The sequence below is a fragment of the Crocodylus siamensis genome, chromosome 1 (assembly GCF_052110815.1).
Source record: "Crocodylus siamensis isolate JL-2025a chromosome 1, ASM5211081v1, whole genome shotgun sequence".
Taxonomy (NCBI): domain Eukaryota; kingdom Metazoa; phylum Chordata; order Crocodylia; family Crocodylidae; genus Crocodylus; species Crocodylus siamensis.
This window is the reverse complement of record NC_143395.1, coordinates 214,555,939-214,579,425: the sequence shown is the minus strand read 5'-3', so window position 1 is coordinate 214,579,425 and position 23,487 is coordinate 214,555,939. Positions and strand designations below refer to the sequence as shown.

General features: G+C 46.2%; 1 protein-coding gene across 1 annotated transcript; it reads left to right on the top strand.

Annotated features, from left to right (window-relative positions):
* The first annotated feature begins 2,959 nt into the window (after window positions 1-2,959).
* On the top strand, window positions 2,960-21,597 carry LOC149874120 (uncharacterized). The gene is made up of 4 exons (XM_090031588.1): window positions 2,960-3,102; window positions 17,271-17,714; window positions 19,448-19,588; window positions 21,465-21,597. The coding sequence occupies exons 1-4, from the start codon at window positions 3,036-3,038 to the stop codon at window positions 21,467-21,469; spliced, it is 657 nt and encodes a 218-aa protein (XP_089887714.1). The 5' UTR covers window positions 2,960-3,035; the 3' UTR covers window positions 21,470-21,597.
* Window positions 21,598-23,487: the final 1,890 nt, after the last annotated feature.

Below are 23,487 nucleotides of genomic sequence, written 5' to 3'. Positions count from 1 at the left end.
GAGTAAAGCTTCCCTTACAGCCAGCGCCTTTCTTCATTGTATACACACAGGCATTTGGTATTTTTTTAGAAAATGTGCCTATCAAGTAAAGTGTCTTTCTTCTGATCCCCTGTGTTATAGGAGTCAGAGATGTGGGAATGGCATGCCCCTCCCCAGAGAACCTCCATCTGGGTAAAGGGAAAATATGGAGTGCCTTCTTGGTATATTCCTCTCTCTTTCCCCTTGGCTGCACTTTGTGGAGAGAGGGATATGCAGCTGGGGAAAAGGTTTGTCTGGAGTCAGAAAAGGCTTGTGGGTCCTAGAGTGATATATCTAGTTCCCCACAGCCCCACCAAACAAAGCTAACAGAGAGCTATTGCATCCTGGGGTTTCCTGCACTTTTCCGTCCCTGTCTCTGCACTGAAGAAGTTCCCCTTTGCAGGTGGAGCTCACTCTTGTAGTGTCAAAGTCTGTCTCCAAAGGTTTCAGATGGGAAACTACAGTATTAGGGTCTTCTGGCACTCAAAGCTATGAAGCTCCTGGCGTAAACAGTCCCAGCCTCTGGGGAAGCTGAAGGGGACCCCATAATGTTCATGACCACATGGTCAGACTTGATGATCTGCTCAGGTCCCTTCCGACCCTACCAACTATGAAACATCCCATCAGAATTATCCACGGAAACTCCAACCCAGTCTGAGTTTTCTTCAGCCTAGGTCCCAGAAGTATTTTCACAGGACTGGAATGACATTGCTTGTAATTCAACCAGCAGGACTTTAGGCCTGATTTCTACTGTCTTTTGGTGCTACCTCTATAATCATCTTTAAGTCTCAATAAACTAAAAACATTAAAAATAATTCTTCAAAAATCCCAGTTTTTTCCACTATTAGTATGGATTTGGTGCTGTGTAATGAACTGCTTCCAAGAAGTTTCAAAGCCAGGCATTTCTCCTAAACAAAGCCCCAGCCGTCCTCATCCCCTCTGGCTTCACTCTTGGGCCCCAAAGCCTCTCCTACACCGCGACACAAGCCAGCAGCCTGAGTGCAGGTGCTGAAGGGCTTGCACATCTCCCACCTTCAGCCATTAGCTGCCAATAGGGTGGCCATCATAGAGGACAGTCCAGTTTTCTGCTGCTCTGTCCTCTATTAATACGAAACCTGACGCCTTTATGGCCTCTGTTTTTCTCTTAAAGACGTCCAGTTTCGTATCAATAGAGGACAGAGGATAACTGAGCTGTCCTCTAGGATGGCCACCCTAGCTGCCAATCCTCCCCTGCCATGTCAACCCTGGCAGCCATTTTGTCTCCCTGAGGAGTTACTTGTGCAGTGATTTTGCTTCTCTTGAACTGACCCCAGCCTCACAGGGAGCTCCCACATGCAAGCTGCCCCTCTCTACTCCATCCTCACCCTCCAGCCACGCAGATCAGTTCCAGGCCAGTCACTCAAAACAGCTGGATGCTCAATCTCTCAACACAACTCCTCCTTCAGATCCCTCCCCACTCCAGTTTCCACTACCTGAGAAGGCCTCTTATTCTTCCTTATCGTGGCTCTTGATCCTTTTCCTCCCCCAAAGAAATGTTGAGGTGAAAGAAAATGCCTTACATCATATGACCCTAAACTGACAAGAAAATCCAGATCTTTTAAGAAGTATAAAACAAAGAAGAAAAACCTTTGCCTTTTTAGCTCTTTTAAGGCACTTGGGAGAGACCTTTCAAAGCCATTATAATATCTACCTAGTCTAGCTTCCTCTATCTCTTTATCACCATGATATCTGAACACAATCCAAGACTACAACGAGCAAGCCATTACTCTCAAAGACTGTAACCTCTTTCATAATATTGGGTCACTGGGTTTTGGATGCCGGAAACTGGTATATACTCCTTGGGACTGTCGTAGAGTTAAAGGACTACATTTAAGCAAGCTTGGATCTTAGAAATAGCCAAATGGAGCATTAAGAAAGCTGCCATATTACCATAGCACCACAGCAATTTTCTTCAAACAGTTTGTCCCTCTGTTGTATAGTATAAAACAAGTGTCTCAGGCCTCTCCTAGTGGGAACGTGTTTATAAATAGGTGCAGGAGAGCATGTGAGCATGTAATCCCATTTATCTAAAGGATACTGTGAGGTAGCCAAAATCATCAGTTAAATTCAGGAATGGGAAAGAAAGCCTAGCAGGCTTCAAGAAACCTGCATTGAGGTCTCCAACCCCAGAGTGCAGGAGAGAGTTGCCAACCAACTGGTTGGAATAGGATGCCCACCACACAGCTGGACCACAACTGGCAGGATCAACGGGTAGTGAAATATTACAGCCTATGAACCTGGCTTCTGAAGCCCTGCCCACACAGCTGTATTGTTCCTCTGTATGGACTTTCCTCGGCCAAGACTAGAGAACATTAGTCAGCTTTGCAAAGGGGTCACTGATTTTCAAACCCATTCATCTGCACTGGGCACATAAGCAAGCTTCAGTTAACCAGGCAGTTAAAATTAATCAAAACTTGTACATTTAAGGTCTGTGCAACACTGCAAAGAAAAGCAATACTTTGGGAATATAGCATTGAATCACCAACACAAGGAATGCTCACGCCCAATTTTCAAAGGTGCTGAGTACCTGCAAGTGTGACCCCAATCAAGAAGTGCTTTCCTTGCCCATCTGCTCTGAAAATCAAACCAATGCTCTTTCTTTTTCATTTCCATTTGGGGCTCAACAGACTGAGATTCATCTCCTGACTATCTGAATATTCAGTGCTCAACCCCAGACCCTGGTGTACTTAAGACCAAAGCCACAAAAGAAAATTATGTTTGTCCTCACTTTTTACTGTGTTTCTGCATCTTCCCTGGCAGAGAGCAAAGCTTCCCCAGAGAAGCCGCTCGCGCTAGCAAGTTAAAATGTGGCTGTCATCCAGGCAGGCGGCAGAGTGCTGCAAACTTAAAGCTGTGGTAACTTTAGCAAGTGTGACATTCATTGGGCAGAATGTAAGCTCCTGTTGCAAAACACACACACACATTTTTCCCCATATCCAAGAGAAAGGAAAAGGCAGGGAGACTATATTTCAGCAGCTATGAACCAACAGGCTGGGAAATTCTACAGCTATGTGGTACCACCTCTCCTGTTCTACTTGCTGGTGGGTAAGTACTGATCTGTTAACCACTTTTCTTCCTTCAGGGAGTTTGGCTTCTTTCTAGAGGCTGGCTTCTGAGGCTTTATTCTTTTTAACATCATTCCCCTCCCCAAGAACTTCCTCAGGATATAGAAGGAGCATATTTGGTACTGCATGATGTATTGAAAGCACATTCTTGCTGATAGATACATTTTTTATTTAGTTAATAGAAATACTTGTTTGAATGCAATTCCAAAGATGGAATTTATCTTTTCAGAGCGAGTGTATTTTCCCTGACTTCTTGAGAAGGCAAACTATTTACCAGCTTTTATTTCTATTTTGGTTCTCCGATAGTTATCAGTTATACTCAAAGACAGTTATTCCTTATGTTTTCCACAACCATTGTTTAAAAGTCTTAGGGTGTAAGCTGTCATCATCTTTTAATCAGAAAAAATAGGGGCCAGAAGCTGGGATGACAGGCAGCCTTGTTGTACCATCTTGCCAGTAGATTCTGGCTGCAAAGCCATCACAGCCATCCAAAGGAGGGTCATTCCAGTATGAGGATTTTCTGATAGCCCAGGGCTCGTATATTGACTCCTAGACTGCCTGCTGTATTGCCTGTCCCCTTAGCAAGTGAGGGCATAGGAAAGGAGATACGTGAAAGAGCCCCACACTCTGCCCATCTCCAGCTCCTGTTTTGGTTCTTTGGGGCTGTTAGCAAGTGGCATGTGTTAAAGAAGCCCTTAGGCTGCAAGAAGCAGCCATGCAAATAGTGTCCCTGGGATGACGGAAGAGCAAAGGTAAGTTTTATTCAATTTCTGAGTCACTCCTGCACCCCTTCACCTTTCCTTGTCTATCCCTCAGTCAGAGACAAGAGCATGGCCCCAGGTATGAAAATTTCGGCCTAAAGTGACCTATTAGATCATCCCATCTTCTCCTCCTGGCCTGGACAGGATTGTCCCCCAGTTCAGTATTTCCCAACACTCTGGCTAGCCTAACTTTAAGGAGTTAATGAAAAACATACAGTCCTTCCTGATCAGGGAAACAGACCTAACTCCCACATGACAGGTGGAGCGATGGCTCATTTGCTAATGAGGAAAATGGCATAAAAAGAAACTTGTAGCGGGTTCAACACGGTACTTGGCATGAAATAAACCCAGATGCCAACATGAAAAGGGCACTGTATGTTTAAATATTAGCAAACAAGTCCCCTCCCAGTTTTGCCAATTTAAAAAAAAAAAAAAGGCTGCGCTGTGACCTTCACAGTGAGAACCCCAAACAGAGCTGGCAGTAAAAGATGAACTCCTGCGGGTAGTGATTCATGCTAATTAGTTGCAATCTAAGTGACATACAGTGAAACACAGATACAGGACAACAGATGACAGGGTCAGTTGTTTCGAAGTGGGAGGTGAAATGAAACTCATGATGAAGAGAGACAGTGTTAGACAACTCTGTTAATGCGCAGTGATGAACAAAAGTATCTCTGAAAAACTGGTATCTTCTAAATAAATGGAAAATAGCTAGTAATTGGACTGCAGACAGGCATGTAAGAGAAGGAAAGAAAGCTTAGCATAGCTATCACAAGAGTTAAGTGTTCAGCACAGTTCATGGCTGACCATCAGGGATAAGAAAGATTAATAATGGGACCTGGAGTCTGCCCAAATTCACTGCATTAACTAAACAAATCGAGCATTTCAGAACATTCTGAGGTACAATCACACTAAAAGAGACCATCTGACTTTGTGTAAAAATACCATGGGAAGTGCTGCTAAACCTTTATATGGCAATTTAGCTGCAGAAGGAAAGAAGAAAACAAATTCAGACATCAGCTGCCTCTGCATAACTCTGATGAAATCAGGATTAAGACTAGACGTGTAGGCTTGAAGACAGAACTTAGCTCCTTCAGTTAGAGACTTCTTGCTCCAGAACACTAGGCACAGATCCACAAAAGCATTTAGGCCCCTAACTCTGAGTTATGGGACTCATTCCCACTGAGCAGGGCCCTGGTTAGTAGAGGCAGCCACTCATGGTGGAAAAGGTGGAAAAGGTAGATAGTCCCACAGCTCTGAGGGAACAACTCAAGAAGCAAAATACTTCCTCTGGCTCCCAGGTATATTCAGTGTCAATGTGCAATTAATACCACCATCCTTTGGGACACAGCATTCGCTCCCCTTTCCAAACCAAACACCTCTGTAGGTCAATGCAGGGTTTGAGAATGAAGCCCTGGCCCCATCCCCTTTCCACTCCTTCCCATGCTATTTGGGGAGGAAGGAAGCAATTGCTGCACTTCTCTGAGGATAGGGCAGTGAGTCTCAACCAGGCTGAGGTGTGAAGAGATAAGCAGATATACTCAGCAGATAAACTAGGCTCAGGCTTGTCCCAGTCCCTGTGTAAGGAGGTAAGCACTTTCATATATACATTAGCTTTTGATACTGGATGCCGCTCAATTCAGAAAAGTTGTGGAGGGGGACTTCGAGTCCAGTGAGGGGTGCCTTGAGTCCAAAAAAGTTAAAAACCACTGGTAAAGGCAGAGTGGTTGTACATGGTGCACAAGGATGAGAGACCCCTTGTGCCCTTTTCCCACCTTTGCAACCGCTCAAGGATCTGGTGGTACAGGGCTCTCTAGGACAATTCTGGGACCCTACAACAGCTGCTTTCTCCATTACGGAGTTCCCTCTTGGATGCTCTGTCTGGGGCAGGGCTAATTCCAGACAGAGAGAGAGAGAGAGAGAGATGAGGCTGAAGTTGGTTTCTTATTCCCAGTTCCTTCTTCCCGGTTCTCTATTCCTTCTTCCCGGTTCCTTTTTCAAAGTTAATCTAGGCCCAATAAAATCTTGTTATTAATGAAGTACACATCCTAAAGACAGAGAATTTCATTAGCTATGCATATGTACTAATTAATATGTAAAATAAAATCCCACATCAAGTACAGAGCCCTAAACGAAGGTCAGATTGGATGGAATTATGGGGCAAAATACTTCTTGGGCCACCCCAAACTTCCTGTCAATGCCACTGGGGGACTGTCCTAAAGAACCATGGCCACAGTCCTGCCCGGGCCCCCTGCTCCCATCATTCTTAATGTGCATTTTGGTAGTAGTAAGTAGAATGCCTTGAATAAGGAACTGGGTTTTGGCCTGAAATTATGATTGCAAATCCTTTTTGGGCCATCCCACACCATGCCTCTGTGGCCCTGGAGGACTCTCCTGGACACCCCTGACCAGAGTCTTGCCCAGCCCTGGGTGAAGTTTCTTCATGCCAGGCTGCTAACTGGCAGCCCCCCATGCCCACTGGACTAAGTATACTGGCTCGAATAAGAAATGTCTTTTGGACTGCAAGTGATAGAGTCCCTGGCTGGCAGCTGTGGGTGAGACTCCCTTCCAAAGTGACTTGGCTAGGAGGGAGCTCCCCAGGTTGGTTTGCCACTGTGATCCATTCTGAGCTACAGTTAAAGCTTAATAGTTAAGGTTTTGGTTATGGAGTACCATTGTTCCCCCTTTCCCTTGTAATAAACTTGTTTTAATTTAACATTTGCTAGTGAATGAGCAGGTTGCTTTAAATTACAACACCCAGTTTTAAGTTATTTTACCAAGTTTCTGGGTGGCGACTGGATGCAAGTGTGAAACGCTGTTGAAAAATCCATAGGGGCCTCTATACACATGCTCTGGGGTGGGGAGAAGGGTGCTTTAAATAGAACGGTTCTGAGAGCCACTGTAATTACTTACACTGTCACATGTACAGGCAGTCCTTGACTTAACAACGTTTCAAGTTACAACATTTTGCACTTACAACATTTATCAATCGACACCCTGTTTCAACTTTCTGACGTCAGTTTCAACTTTACAACACTTGATCTATGCAACACCACACCAGCAAACAAGTTTGCTGCGTTGCCCATCTCCCTGGAGAATATCTGTTTAAAATTTCTTGGACACTTTTTTTAAGAAACCAGACAAGACTCCAGAAAAAACTGGAGCCAAGACTCCTGAGAAGACTCCAGCCAAGAGCCCTTCTAAAAGTCCCCACCAAGAGCCCTTCAAAAAGTCCAGCAAAATCACCTCAAAGAAGTCCTTCCAAATTAGTATGATTGCTATTTACAATATAAATACATTAAAGTAGCTATGTTACTCATCTATAATTGATTGAGTACAAAATTCTGGGTTATTTTTTGGTGAAAGTAGGGTATTGGGCCTTGGTTCAGGAATCAATCCCCCATTTATAACATTGTTTCCTATGGGAAAATCAATTCTGAGTTGCAACGTTAAGATGCAGTTTTCAGGAACCAATTGTATTGTAAGTCTGCGGACTGCCTGTATTCAGTGTTCCATGGTTCAAAATGGCGGTACGGGTGCTTTAACAAAATTGGTTCAAAGAGCTTTAGGTAAAGCGCTGCTGCTGCCATTTTGAAACACAGGCACAGCGAATACACATGATGCAGAGGCTGCTGGAGTGCACTAATTAACATGCTTCAGCAGACTGGCAGCAGACTTGGTTAATCAAGTCTGTTCTGACACATGCTAAATACCACGTGTCAGAGCAGAGGTCCGTTACTGGTGCCCTGTATTTGCATGCAGCCATTCGTCCTGCCTTCCAGTGCCTGGTGGAATAGCAACATAAAGGTTTTAAAGGTTGGGTGTCAGCTGGCAGGCTTACATTCAAAAAGTTGGCATTGTGTTGAGCAGGGACATGGCCAGATTTCTTCAGGATGCTCCTTGGTAGTGGGGATGTGTTTTGGGATGATTTCATGAGAGTTTTGCCCCCTGAACCCAGCAGAAGGGCAGCTTCTTATTGGTAGCAGTGTAAATAGCACATGTGGATAGTGAGTAATTGGTGCCTGGCATGGCCAAAGCGTTCTTTGGACAAGAGGAAAACATGGTCAAGGGTGTCCAGAAGAGTCCCCCAGTGCCAAAGAGGCATGGCGTGGGGTGGGGTGGGGTGGGGTGGCCCAAGAAGATTTTATATCACTAATCTCAGCCCAAAAGAAATTCCTTATTCGAGCCATTATACCTAGTGCCTGTGGGGGATGCATGGCATGAAGAAACTGCACTCTGGGCTGGGCAAGACTCCAGTCCAGCAGTCCCCCGGTGACACACAGACATGGTTTGGGGGTGGCCCAAGAAAGACTTGTAGCTATAATTCCAGCCCAAAATCCAGTTCCTTATTCGGGTCTGTGTACTTAGCACAGTGACAAGGGTGCTGTCAGTTGGCAGCCTGGCATGGCCAAACTGCACTTTGGGCTGGGCAACACTCTGGTCCAATGCATCCGGGAGAGTCCCCCGGTGGCCCAGAGGTATTCTGGTGGGTGGCCCAATCAGAATTTCTAGCCATAATCCCATCTGAAATGCCAGTTCCTTATTCAAGGCATTATACTTAGTATAGTGGGTATGGGGGCTGTTAATTGGCACCTTGGCACAGCCAAACCATGCTTTGGACCAGGCAGGACTGTGGCCAGGGTTCTTTGGGACAGTCCCCCAGTGGCATTGACAGGAAGTTTGGGGTGGCCCAAGAAGTATTTTGCCCCATAATCCTATCCTAATCTGACCTTCATTTAGGGCTCTGTACTTGAGGTAGGATATTATTTTACATATTAACAGTGGCAATGTGTAGTCGGTACATGGGGTGCACATGCACCCCCTAAGAGCACTGATGCACCCCCTGTCAGGCTGCGTTCACTGTTTAGGCAGCAGGCAGGGGGGCGAGGGGGGGCCCGGTGCCCACCCTGTATGTGCCAGCCGTGGAGTGGGGTTGCCACTAAATGCGGGACTTCTGGAAGTGGCGTGGCCACTTTTTGGTGAGTGAATGGGCTGCAGGGGGACCCCCTCCCTAGTCAGTGATATCAGCCATGGAGGGACCTCCCCCTCATCAGTGCATTCTCCCACTGGGGGACTCTTCCCCCCCCGCCCACCCCAGTCACTGACTGGTGTCAAGAGGCACCAGTCGCTCATGTGTATTCATTAGTACATATGCATAGCTAATGAAATTCTCTCTCTTTAGGATGTATAATTCACTAATAACAAGCTTTTATTGGGTCTAGATTAGCTTTGGTAAAGGAACTGGGAATAAGGAACTAGGAATAAGGAATAGGGAACTGGGAGTAAGGAACTGGGAATAAGTAACTAACTTCAGCTTCATGAGAGAAAGCAAACTCCAAGAACTCCAGCTGTTTAGCATGTCCATGACTGCATCTGTCCCCTCCTTCCCTTTCATCTTCCCAATATCTCTGCAGTCCTGGTTTCATTGAACATTTCATGCTCCCATTCTAACACTTGGTGCTGGCACTCTGTGGAGTTCCAGTAGAAATAAAAAGGAGAACTTGCATTAGATCTCTTTTCTCCATTTTCGGTGTCTTTCTCGGTCAGCCCCATGCATTTCAGTTCCTTCCCTTTCTTGGCAGTGAAGAGACGATAAGACGCTAAATCTAATAATTATGATGCCTATATTTATAGCTTTGAAATACTGGGAGATGAACCTTTGATCAGAGATCCTCCCAAATGCAATAGCTCATCAGGCAAATATGATTAACACACACCACAGCTAGCAACACTTCTGGCTACCTCCAACCTGCTCCCACAGGTCATATGGCCAGATACTTGCTTACTGCTGGGCTAACTGGGGGTGGCCTTTGGCACAAAACTAGAACAGGCTTAAAACTCATGCCTGCATTTTGCCACCAACCTCATCAGAACAACATGGAACCATTTAGAGCAGGGGTAGGCAACCCCTGGCATAAGTGCCAGAGCGTGGCACGCGAAGGCATTTTGTTGACACACGTGCCTCAGGGCAGGTGGCCGGGAAGGGTTCGGGGCTGTGCTGATGTAACAAGTATTGGGCCGCTCATGGCTCCCCCACTGTCTGCCCCTGGCATGCCAAAATTGTATAGGTTGAGGATGTGGGTGTTTTTGGCACTCTGCCCAAAAATGTTGCTGACCCCTGATTGAGAGAGACTGGGGCACTGGTCCTATTGCAAGTCATTCTAATTATGCCCAAATGCAACTCTACAAAAAACAAAAAGGACTGCCTTACTGGCCCATTAAATTTTCTTATAACATAACAATGTTGACATAGCAAATGTATATATTAAAGGTCAGAATAACACTGAAAATACTGAAATAACTTCCAGATTGTAGTGCAGTAGTAATAATAACAGTAGGAAGTATCCAGTGTTTATGTAACAGATGCCAAAGTGTTTATTAAACTTTCCGAAATAGCTATAGATGAATCTTTTCATCCACCAGTGAAATGCAGCCAATATTTGGGATGGAATGTGGCAGCTGCCTAGTCCTACTAGCACACAGAAACGCTAAGCGACATTTTGGGGCAGGAAGTGAAGGAGAATATGCCTCTCATGCCAAAGCATTTTAGAAACCATATTTTAAAGATTGCTATCTCAGCCCTGACACAGAGCTCTGCAGTGAAATTTGGTTTCACAGCAAACTGTTACAGTTCAGGACAGGAAGAATATTTTTCTCAGCCAGAAAATGCATTTTACACCAAAGAGGATTACAGAGTGTGTTGATAAGGGTTACCCACTTACCACTGAAATGCAGCTGCTCCGGGGGTGGAACACAGCAGCCATCCTGGGTGGCAGCATGAGGCTGTACAGGCTGTTTAATCAATCCCAGAGCAAGAGAGAGCCATGGGGTCCGTCTGTGTCCTCCTTTACACCCGCTACAGTGGAGTCATGTGTCTCTTGTCTCCCATGGGACAGCCAGGAGTCCACTGCTGGACTGTGTCTGTGCTGTTTGCTATAGTTAGTGCTACCACCTCAAAGGCATTTCACTTAGAGTGAATCAGGTTTTCCTATCCTGCAGAAATTTTTGAGACCTAAAAAAATGTTCCATTCCACAATTTGACAAACCCAAGAGTTCTTGAAGTTTTTTAGGATAGAGAGAGGTACCCTAGCATGGCTAGTGGCCTGATGGGCACACACCTGAGATATGTAGGTTCCCACCTCTGCCTGCTCTGCCATTCTCCCAACATCTCAGGGGAGGGCACCAGGCCACAGGCGAGTCTCAGCATCTCTTCCTGAACCGGTGAGACCTTTCACAGATAATTAAACATCATTGGTGCAGGGACTCACATCCCTTACCTGGGGTACTGTGTCTAGTTTTAGGTCCCTCTTTTCAAGAAACATGCAGACAAATTAGGAAGAGCGCAGCAGAGAGAGACAAGAATGGTTCAATGTCTAAAAACCTTGATTTTCAAGGAAGGGTTGGAAGAGCTGGGACAATTTCGTTTTGATAAAAGAAGAATGAAGGAAGATTTTGTAACAGTTTTCAAAACAGTTTACCTGAACAATAGTAATAAAGAGGAGGGTGACAAACTATTCTTTGTGGCTGCAGGGGACAGGACAAGGAGCAATGGTCTTAAATTGCAACAAGGGAAGTTTAGGATAGATACTAGGAAGAACTTTCTCACTATGAGGGAGACAAAGCACTGGAGCAGGTTACCCAGGAAGATTGTGGAATCTCCATCCTTGAAGTTTTTAGAGTAAGTTAGCTAAACAGACGTCTGGAATGGTTTATATTGGGATAATCCTCTCTTGAGCACAGGGTTAGACTAGACAACCTCATGAGTTCTCTTTCACACCTACCTTTCTAAGTTTCAATGGCTTTCCCACATCCCACCTGAGTGCCCAGACCTATTTGCAGTTCTGGGTCAGAGCTTCTTCTGTCCTTTTTGTATTTTGACCAAAATTCCATCTGGGACCTGAAAAATCCTTCTTGAGAAAAGAGTATAATGGTAGTACTATACTACTCCATTCCTTTGCAAAGCTGCAGTTTCAGGAAACACATCTTTCTGGTGAAAAATGTTGTCAAAAAATGCCTGTCCCACTCAAGTTTTGTTGGTGGTGTCTCTCATCTATCTGCTCTCGGATGCAATGTGAAAAGCACATTGCAATGCACAACACTATAAATGCAAACAGATTCTGTAGCCAGTTAGCAATTTGTACTCTTAGCTTGTGCTCTCCCTGTCTTTGAACCCACGAGTTCTCTCTTACCTGCTGCTTAAGGCAAAGTTGCACAATTTACTGCTGGGCACAAGGGGGAGAGGCTTTGCTACACATCAGCTGCTCCATGTAGCCTATCTCAGTATATCGGAACCTTTGGGCCGTGACCCAAAAGCGGGTTGCAAGAATATATGAAAGGGTTGTGAACAATCGTGGAAAAACGTGGAAAACCATGGATTTTCTCCTTTAAAGGACAAAAATGTGGGAAATCATGGGTTTCCCCTTATGGGGGCTGCTTGGACCCAGGGAAAATGGGAGGAGAGCGATTAGGCAGGAGGCACCACATGCATGTGCACGGACACACCTGCTGTTGGCAGCCAGGCAGTGTAGAGAGTAAGCCTATGTGGCAGGGAAGAAGAGGGAAGACCCACAGAGATGATGCATGGGGGGCGCTGTGCCCCGCCCCCCAGTTTTGTGCACCCACAGCAGGCATGGAGCTGCAGCCTGGTGGAACCTGCGCAGGTTGGAGCTGCCTCTGTGGCCCAGCAGACAGGACCTGGTGCAAGAGGGCAGAGTAGGGTGATTTCATAGATTTCATAGACATTAGGGATAGAAGGGAAGATCACTGAGTCCAGCCCCCTGCCCCAGGGGCAAGAAGTGAGCTGGGCTTATAGGGTGGTGAGACTGCAAGAGGAGTTAAGGACAGGAGGTGGGGGGCCACACTGCCCTCATTGCTTCCTTCTGCCACCACTCCCCGCAGGCCGTGGCTGTAACCCAGAGGGGAGATGGGGAGGTAGGCAGTGCAGGCAGCCCGAGGGGAGCAGTGGTGGCCAGGCCATGATGGCATGGTAGAGTCGCAGCCCAGCATGCAAGTGGCTGGCGGTGGGAGGAGGTGAGGGCAGCACAGCCCTCCTCCATCCGTTACTCCTCACACTGATAGTAGCGTGGCTGACACGAGGGTCCTGGCGGTGGTGGCAGCAATGAGTCTTGACGCCTTGCTCCAGGTCCCATCTGCAGGGCCATGGGCGCAGCTCTTGCCTGTGCTGGTCTGGCCAGGCTGCAGCCCCATGCCCACTGTGGGCATATACCCCCTGTCCCCACCTCACACTCCCATCCCTTGCCCTACACACTGGGTGGGCCAGAGCCTGGGTCTGGGGGTGGGGCAGTGGGTCAGGAGTGAGGAGCACTAGTGGGGCTGGAGGGTAGGGGGCTGTGGGTTGAGACTTGTGGGGCACCAGCAGGGCCAGGAAGCTGCAAGTCAATAGTGAGGGACACTGGCAATCTACTTCATGCAAATTGCACAATGAGGAATGTCCCGTGGGAGTAATGGAGGGCCACATGTTGATATTTCTGTTAATGTTCTCCTGCTGATGTTGATTTCTGTCTTAAAACTAAGACTGTTGAGCTGCTTTAACTTGTAGTGTGTAGTATGTATTTTGGAGCCAAAATACTTGTGTGTTTTCTTCTTAAACTATTTACTGCATTGGCCATCAATGTTTACAAATGAGTCCTGGTACAAAAAAAGGTTGAGAACCACTGCTCTGATGCCACAGTTAGTGGAAGCCAAGCCACCGTAACTTAGTCCTCTTTCATTAACAGTGGGTTACAAGTTTCAGGTTTCCACTTGTAGTATGCACATGGGCAGTTACTGCAGAGCAGCTGAAAAACAGTGAAGGCCTACCTTATTTCACCTCACCTTAATTTGTTCAAATGCCACAAAGGGGCACTGATTACTGACCACAGTCCTTCTGTACCACCCTGAACCAAATACTGAATAATAATGATTATTGTAAATGCAGCAGTGTTTTTGTGCAGGTGTCTGATGAAGTTCAAAGAGAATGCTTGCAAAGGGATAAAAACAGTTTTGATTCTTCAGTGTCTTGTACTTTAGGTCTTCATTTACTACTACATGCAGCCACATAACCATGTGTGTAAAGTACCAAGTCAGCCTGATGGCATTTTAGTCCCTGCTAATGGCAAGACAAGACTCAAGACAATGGCAAACTGAACCTTTTATGTACGGTATTTTGTACTCCATGAAATTTTAAAGGTTGATTATTGTGGGGACTGGTATTATTTTAAGAAAAAAAGATAAACTTAACATTTTATTCTCAACCCCTTATTGTGGATCATCAGGGCTTTAATTTGGTCTGGTTTTGGTGCTTACTATCCCATTCTGTTCTTCTACTGAGGTATTGCAGAGGGAAAATATTCCTCTTGTTTCCTCAGACCGGGCTTATTTTCAGAAATGAGAAGCACTCAGCTGCCCCTTGCTCAAAACTGTGGGATACTATGATTAGCAGCCACTGGAGGAAGTGTGGTTTTAAATCTCGACTACAAGCCTGTCTTGCATATGTGAATAGCAGTAGGGTAATGTTGCCCCTCTCTTGGTTTTGAACACTGCCCAGGATACTATCACGAGCCTTGTTAATAAATAGATAAAAAACTGATGGTGTTTTTAAGTACCTTGCTCACATTTTCTCAAGGTGCCAGCTGTCAAAATAGTGTCAGCTATTTGTACAGTGCAGGTTTCCAAAGTTTATGCTGTTGAAGGAGACAGCAAATGGGCTGTCATGTCAGAATTAGTAATTATCTCCCTGTCAGACAAATACCAATTTGATTCCCAGCCATGTCCTTTTTATCATACCATGACCTGTAAATGGGACACCTACAGTTATATGGGCCAGAAACCCTATTTGCACGCCTCTTTTAGCTGGCTGAATTCTCCTCTTTCTTTCCCTCCTTTGTTCATTCTCCCAGGTCTCTCTTCTCCTTCTCACGTGGGCATTTCCCATGCTTCTGGACTTTGCTTGTTGCTGCATAGGGCTGGGTGGGAATTTTTGCCCCTCCTGTTACTGTATCAGGGGGTTTTTTAAGCCCTCCTCAGAGACATTGGGTGTTGGCTGCAGACAAGGCAAGGAATTTTGACTGGCATGTCCCAGTGCTCCTACTGAGACTTAAGCCCGGAGGTTCCTGGCTAGAGGGTCCTGCCCCTCTGCTCAGGGTTAGACTGACTGCCATATTTGGGGCCAGGAGTGAATTTTGCTCCATGGTCAGATTGGTATGGATTGGGATTTTTATTTTTGGTTTTTTCCGTAGTGAGGGGCATGACCCTCTTCCTACAGTCTCTTGAGCAGATTTTTAACAACCTTTGTAGCAGCAGGACATTGTCTGCTGTGGTCCCCCTACTTTCCCTGTGTGTTATGTCTTGCGCTGTGTCAGAGTTCACTGGGTAGTTTTGCTAGGAGGTTAGGGCCAGGAGCACATCATGATTCTGCCCCGGCCTGGCCCTGCTGTCACCGCTGCAAGATCCCAACCCTGGAGCCAACCCTGGAGCAACTCTTCACTCAGCTGCATGCCCTGCCCACATGGCTCCTGACCAGTCTCTGTGGAGACCCCAGGAACACAGGGTTGTGACAGCACAGGGTCACAGCCCTGCGCCCCCAGCGCCCCCAGGATTTCCGTAGACACTAGCTGGGAACCACATGAGCAGGGGCTGCTGGGAAATGGAGTCTGGCTGCCAGCCACATCTGTCATTCTGCCCACCCATGGCTTAGACCATAGTTTCTCAGCCTGTGGTATGTGTACCCCTGGGGGGTACGCAAGAAACAGGCAGGGGGCATGGGGGTACCCCAACACACTCTCTCAACCTCTTTTCCTGTCAAAACTATGGCAAAAAAATTGGTGCAATTTAAAAAATTAAATTCCCCAGTAATGATTTGGTGATCAGCCCTCCTAGCTTTGGCCAACATCACCTCTACCCCAGGTACATACTTGAGTTGTGCACCCCTGGTGTAAAAGGTGGCAACCCTACCCACACCAGATCAGACATCTGTCATATCACAGTCTTATAGACACAGCCCTTCTTCCAACATATGGCACACATTATGTAAATGTAAATATACACAGTCTGTAAATATAAAATCCCCTGGCAAATTGAATGTTGGGGTACTTATTAAAATTTTCAGAAGTTAGGGGGTACTTGCTACTTAAAGGGTTGAGAAACACTGGCTTAGACAATGGATTTGTATGGGATGGTTTGGATAGGGAAGAAACTGCCTCAGGCAGGGAGTTAGACTAGATGACCTGTGGCAGTCCCCTTCAGCCCTACTTCCTTATGATTCTAGGATTCCTTGCTGCCATTAGGTATAGACTGCTGTGTAGCATAGAAATATCCATACTGGTTTCTACTGAGCTAGCTAACAGTCTAGCCACAACAGCCAGGAGTGCACTGCAGGCTGGAAAACCCACCTGAGAGCCCATGCTAAGAGCCATGATGCAATTGGCAAGATCACTACTGCACCAGACTCTTTCTCACAGACTGGCCACTCCACCTGCATATTTTTTAAATGAGTAGCTCACTACTGCTAATTCAGCATCTCTGCTGAATGCTGTACCCTGTCTGATGTACATCGGCTGAATAAAAATAGGGTTCCCCCAGTGAGAGAGTGAGTAAGAAGATAATGTATCTAAATATAAATGACAGGGAGAACCCTAGAAGTGTGAAATATCCACATTCAGCCTCAAACCCATTTGAATAGAGACGTGGTCACAAATGTAGCCTATCTGCTGGAAGCACTGGGCCAAGATTTCCAAAAAATGGTTGCCTAAAGTTAGGCTTTTAAGGCTATTTAGACACCTGAGTGACCTTATTTTCAAATGTGCCAAGTGCCTTCCAGGTCCAATAAACTTCAGCCCTTTTGAAAATCAAGCCTAAATAAGGACTTAGGCACTCATGTTTTAAAATTTTGACCTGAGTAAGTAAGTATGAGTTAAGACTATTTGCACACCTGAGACAGTCACCCCGGCCAAACAACCAGCTCTACTCTTCTCCTGACTCTGCAGGGGCCCCTGTGCTCTTCAAGATAAATTAGCAAAGAATATGGGGCCCCAGAGCTTCCTAGAAGGGAAGAATGGAGTAGATGGGAGACTTCCAGGTGGAAACCCATTATAAACATCTGGAGATTCATCAACCAAACCCTACAGGGTTCACAAAACCAGAGAATAAAAGGCTTTATTGACCCTCCTCTTTCAAGACCTTTAGGAAGAAATCAAGAAGGAACAGAAAAAGGCCAGTCCAGATACAAGGAATCTGAGGGCCAGGAAAGGGCCAATATTATGACAAGAGTTGCAACCTTCAAGCTCCAGTCTATGCCCTCCTTTGCTGTGGCCATTGGGAGGGAACCACTACATAGTTAATTTTTATTTGTCAGCCTTAACGCCATTCATGTTTCTCTCTTTATATGCAGCTGCTTGTGTTATTCATGGAGATGCAACCATCACCTCTCCTGCTACAGCACGCACTACAGAGCGGCCTCCAGTGGTGACTATCCCTGAGCCATGGCCTCCATTTGTGACTCAGACTCCAGCCAAAGAAAAAGCCAAAGAGGGAAAAAACGTGGTCCTAAATTGCCAGTTTCACAGTCCGAGGGGTCCTTCCCTGGCCAAGCTGATGGTGAAGTGGTACAAAGAGGATGAAAAGGGATCCAGGGACTTGTTGGAGAACAATGTGACCATCTTGGCTAATTACTCCAGGGTTTTCATGAGTGGGGACTTAACCCAAGGGGATGCTTCCTTGACTATCCGCAATGTGACAACAAGTGATCATGGCATTTATTTCTGCCAGGTGATGCTTTCCAGTGGGAAGGTGTTGACAGGGACTGGCACAAAACTCAGGATCAGGAGAGCACTAGGTAATGCTCTTGTGTTATTCCAGTTCTGTTTTCCTATCTTCAGGGTTGATCTGTGCAGTTGCAGATGGTTGGGGCAGGCAAGCATTTTGGCTTGGAGCTGAAGGAATTGGTCATAGATTTTCAGGGACTTGAACAGAGTAGAATAGGATCATATTTAGATACTTAATAACATCTAATACGTGGAGTGGAATCTGGTCCTGAAGGCTTGTCTACACCAACTCTCTGCTGAGCCTGGTACTGTCACTGAAAATCACTCCCCATCCACCCACCCACCCCAAAGGCTGGAACTCAGGCAATGCACCTGCCCTAGATCAGCCCTGAATGTGCACCAGTAAGCGTGGGTGACTGGTGTCTCCCAAGTCTGAGAGGGCAACAGATTGCTAATCACTGGGGTCCCACAACAGCCGATTGCCAAGCCAGCGGCGAAACTGGAAGTGCACTTCCAGTTTTGTGGTTGGCACTTCCAGAGGGTGCACAGTCAATCTCAGGGGGTATACATGCACTCACGTGCACCCCCTACATGTCGACAATGCCAATAAGTACACCCAAAACAAAGTAGCTCATTCACTCAGGGCTGCTTTAAGGTGGCTGAACTGCCTCATTTTCAGGATCTGATGCATATTACATGAAACTAAGTGGTCGGAGTTTGCTTCTCAATGGTTTCACCAAGTGCAATGTAAACACATGCCCTTAGCACAGATCTGGGCCTCCTAAATGAACTGGATAATATTAGAGATGAAAAGAGCCTATGAGCTTGGCTTGTCTACCTCTTGGCCAAGCTGTGGAGCAAACCACTGAGCTGCAGTTTAAGCTATTCCCTTACCTTTGCCTACTTGAGTTTTGAATGCCCCATGCTATGGTGCTTTTCTCACTTACAAAGTAAGAGATCTCACTGTGAACACATTCTTTGCTGAAGACCTGCCTGAGATTTTAACTAATTTCAATCCTATGTTCTTATCTCCCCTGGGGCTGCCGGAAGAAATCCTTTTTATTTAATTACTCCATGCCCTTCTCACTGGCCTTTGATACTACTCTTCCCAAATCTTGCCTTCTTTCTGTCTCACTTTTACACGACATATGGTAAAAATAGTAAGTCAGGCCTGTGGCAAAGGCCTTTAAACTCTGGTGACTTACCTGCTGGAAAGTGTCTTCTGTTGCCTGTAGGCTCAGATCCAGCAAAGCATTCATTGAAGCAGATACTTATCTTAAAGAATGGGGAGCATTCTAAGAAAGTGGAATCATTACATCTGGTAGCAAATGTCTGCAAGTCCCCAGATGCATGCAGATCTTTACTCTCCTTTTGAGAGTTGAAGTCAAGTTACAAAGTTGGTTTCAAAATATTGCCAGGTATTTCTTTTTTGTTTATGTGACATGAGTGAAAAATACAGGGATGATTCCTGTAAATGCAATCAGCATCATGATTCACTCTCACCTCTTGCACAGAAATAAATCAGCATGAACTGCAGGTCAATACACTGTCCCTGTACTGTATTGCAGTCTCTTGCCCTGTACTGAAACAAATCAATTTGATCTGAAGCATAATATATTCTCCTCCCTGTAGAGACCTGCAGTGTCTTACCCATCAAGAAAGCTATATAATCATATCCCAGGAGGCAGCCTCTTCTGCAGGAGGCTATTGTAAACAGTTGCATCCCAATGGTCCCTTTTGTACTGCTCTATATTGCAGATACCTCTTCAGCATGTCTTACATCTCTCTGCCTTTACCCCTCCAGGATTGTTTGGTATAGAAGAATCCATTGGAACAATCATTGGGGTGGTGGCAGCTGGTATCGGAGGTGTGGTGGTTCTGATTATCATTTTAACTCCTCAGCTAAGAAAGTGTTTCCTCTGCCTAGAACAAGGACCTCATCAAGGTAGGCAAGAGTGAGTGAATGTGCAGAACAAGTTTCCCATAAATGTAGGCAACATGTTATATGTACCTAAAGTATTCTTACAGCTCTAGTAAATGTTAGACCCCAACCTGCCTCAGGTTGGGCAGGTGATTTGCTTATCCAAAGACTAAGAGGTCATGATGAAATACAATCCTTTCCTTTTTCATGGCCTTATGTGACAAAGTATTTAAGTAATATTTACCAGTTCAGTGGAATCTGACAGGGCCCATGCCATAAGGCCATCTGCTATAGCCTTAAACTTGCAGCCTCTGGACTGTCAACCATGCACCCTAACACCCACACCATCTGCTTTTTACAGTCCTTTGCCTACGCTAAGTATAACTAAACATGTACATAGAAGCATATCATTCCCCTACCAGGCATGCAGAGAGATTATCCTGTAGCACATCCTTCTGAACAGCGTATGTCAAAGATCCCCACCTTCCTTGTATTCTCTCCAACCCCATCTATTCTGAATAATTGTTCTTACCATCCTCAGTTAACACAACAAGAGAACATATTATTGCAGGGGCAGCCAAACTACTTAATCTTTCTAGCCACAAATGGAAATCTTGATGTAGCCAAGCGCTGCAAGATGCACAACTTTAGAAAAGCACTGACCTCAGAATGAACAACCAGCATGCAATGTCCCACTTTCAGCAGCTATGTGTTGTTAGATGCCTTCTTAGCATAAAGAATGAGCTGAAAACTGAAATTAGGAAATGAATGAACACAGAGAAAAAGATTTTAATTGTATTTCACTACTATTCTTTCTTGAGGAGCTGTATTTAAACTGCCTGGGAGCATGAACGGTGGCTGGGGAGGCACAGCTGCACCAGTGGTGGTGGGAGCATGGTGGCGGGAGCCCAGTGGTGGTGAGCAGGGAGCTCCCACAGACACTGCCAGCACTGTCATTGATGTGGGGGTGGGAGTGGCGAGTGCTGACTATGGCTTGGCAACCACCTGCAGGCACCGCCAGCATCAGCAGCATCCAGGGGCAATCATGGACTACCTGCAGACCATCCGCAGGCACTGCCAACAGTGTTGGCGGCGCCTTTTTGTAGGGGTGCACTGCCATGCTCAGGGGGTGCACGAGCACTCGCATGCACCCCCTATGCTTCGCCTCTGCCTGGGAGTTGGACATAGCTCATGAGCTATGATTTGGTCACTACTGTATTACTGTCTAAAGCAGTGCTTTTCAATGCTTTTTGAAAAGATTTTGAAAGGCACCTCAGGGTGCTGCAGCATCTTCAGTTAGAATCACTGGTCAAAAGAAATGGAGGTCCAGGTTTTCAAAAGACCTCAGTTCCCCTTTAGGCAACAAAAACAATGGATTTTCCAAAGAGCCAAGCTGACCTGAAACATTCATCATGGGAGTTGCTGGGAACTGAACACTTTTGGAAATCTTTATATGTATAATGAGGAATTAGCTGTTTTGGAATTCCAGGCCAAATTGTGAGTGTTGACCCCCTGAAAACGTGGCACCAACTTCAGGAAAATCTGGTCTTACACATGAGCTATTAAGAGGCTGCCTAGCTTCCTCCAAAGTAGGACTGCCACCTAGTGGAAAGTACTCATGCCCACACACCCTGCTCTTTAAAATTTCCATTTAGTAGGACAGGACGCCTACTTGATCATCACTGAGGTGCATAAGGTTTCAGGTTGATTCCACAAACATCTCCCCTAGCAGCAGCTCCTTTTGGCTAAAAGACTTCCCTTTCCAAATTATATGGCTACCCAGATTCCATTAAGCTGTTTACCCATGAGACACCTATGAAAGCTTGGATGTGTAGATGACTTAGTTCTGTTGTGCTTTATCTGCATCACTCACTCATTCTCTCCTTTTCTTCTGGCACAGCATAGCTTGAACTGCATGGTTCCAGAAGACACCAGAAGATCCAAAGTCTAAATCATTCTTGTATGTAGTAACTTACCATACTCTGTAAACCAAAATGAGGTCTCCATATTCTCTAATAAAAATGTTTGCTTCAGTACATGTACCCCTTTTTGGTATGTTTACCTACAAAGCAGCGTGATCAACTTCCTCATATAGTATGAACCAAAATAGCCTTTCATAAAATGTTTATTTCATTACCAGATAAATCCTGGCTAGTTAGTCTACAGGTGTTGAAGGCTTGGGGTTTATTTCTTATGTGATGCATCAAATATCTTTCTTTGTCAGCATTTCATATTTTAAATGCAGCATTTTATATTTCAAATCATGGTGTCCTAATATTGTGAGGCACTGCTGGTGCCATACTTTCCTCCCAGCTAGGACCCCCCTGTGTTACCTGACTGGCATAGAATTATAGGAGGGCTGGCAGGGACCTAGCCCAAGCCCTGTGCAAACTATCCCAGACAAACCCCATGTCCAGAAACTATGCCACCACCCTCACACAGTAGTAGGCATCACCCCGGCACATAAGGCAGGAGGACTATGGCAGCCAGTGTCCTGTTGCTGCAGAGGTGGTGAATAGATTCTCAAGAGATCCCAGGCAGAGGCTGTGCACCACTGCAGAAGGTGGCAAACCCCACTCACTCTGCACTAGTCTGAGTGGGAGTAAAATCCCTTCCTGCTCCCAGTGCAGTGTTGGTCTGACCCTAAGCAGAGAGGCAAGACCCTCCAGCCAGGACGCTGTAGGGCTGGTACCAGCAAGAACATTGGCACAGCCCAGTTTAAAACTCACCCCCAGCCTGGCTGCAACCAACACCCAGTGCCCCTGGGAGGCACCCAGTGCCTCCAGCCTTACAGAACCTAACGTGGTGCCTCTGTAAGGACCTGGGGGGAAGTGCTAGGTATTGTATGGGGCTTGCAAGGCCTCCCCTCTTGCCCCAGGCCTTCCCCAACTCTAGGGGCAGCCGTGGCCCCTCAGCACCCAGCATCTTGGCAGGACTGGGCCTGGCGGTTGCTCCTTCCCCCTCCTAAGGTGATTCCCAGTGGTGCCAAGCCTGCCTCCCCATGCATTTACATGGGCAGAGCCACACTGCAGCACTGCACCTCCCTGTTCCTTCATGGGGGCGCCACCCACTGTCCCGATTCAGTTCCTTTGGGTTTACTCTGTGTCCAGGGCCCACAAAGGATCTGAATTGGCTTTAGCATGTTGACATGTGACAAGGAGCGAATTTGAAGGAGCTGAGTCTAAATGAACTGAATCCGATTTGGATCCTTCCCAGGACCTTGATGTGGTACATGGAGCGGATCTGAATCAGATTCAGGTCATTCACATTCAGTTCTCATGGCACACCAGTTGAAAACCACTGCCCTACAAAGCCATCTCTGGTCTATGCCAAGGGCTGCTTTCTTGGTCTCACACCCCCCAGTGGAAGCCTCCACTTAGCTTTGCTACCAATTTCCATCACCAGCAGCTATGGGGAGCAGCAAGAGTAAGTGGAGGCTGCAGTAATGGAGCAAGAGAGCACCCCTCAGCACAGAGTAGAGAAGGCTGAGATGGCCATTTGTCACTGTAGAGGGGGTGGGTGGCACATGGTAGAGAAATGCATGAAGCATGGCAGAGAAGGTGCCCCCACCACCAGGTGCCACTGATTCCATGCTACCATATGCCGGATCCAATCTCTTTGCAGGATGTATCTAGCCCATGGGCTGTAGGTTGCTGACCTTTTGGGTGTTGATTTCACATACTGAGAGGACTTAAGCAGAAAACAAATGCATTTTAATATAAGCCTAAAAAAAAAATGAAAAAGAAAGATAAAGCTTTCTATTGATTCCTTTAACATGAATAATGCTGGCCCCAGGCTAGGCATTCCTTAAGCCAGTCTTGGATACACCAAAATCTCTATAGGCCAGCATTCTCTCAAACTGCATGGTGTGTGTAGCTGCGCAGGCATGCCTGCCAGCACAGCATGAGCACACCTGCGCGGCT

Excerpts from the sequence above, each read along its gene's own strand:
- LOC149874120 (XM_090031588.1), top strand. The coding sequence starts at position 3,036 with ATGAACCAACAGGCTGGGAAATTCTACAGCTATGTGGTACCACCTCTC. Across the intron at positions 3,103-17,270 it reads CCTGTTCTACTTGCTGGTGG|CTGCTTGTGTTATTCATGGA; the intron begins GTAAGTACTGAT and ends CTTTATATGCAG. Across the intron at positions 17,715-19,447 it reads CAGGATCAGGAGAGCACTAG|GATTGTTTGGTATAGAAGAA; the intron begins GTAATGCTCTTG and ends TTACCCCTCCAG.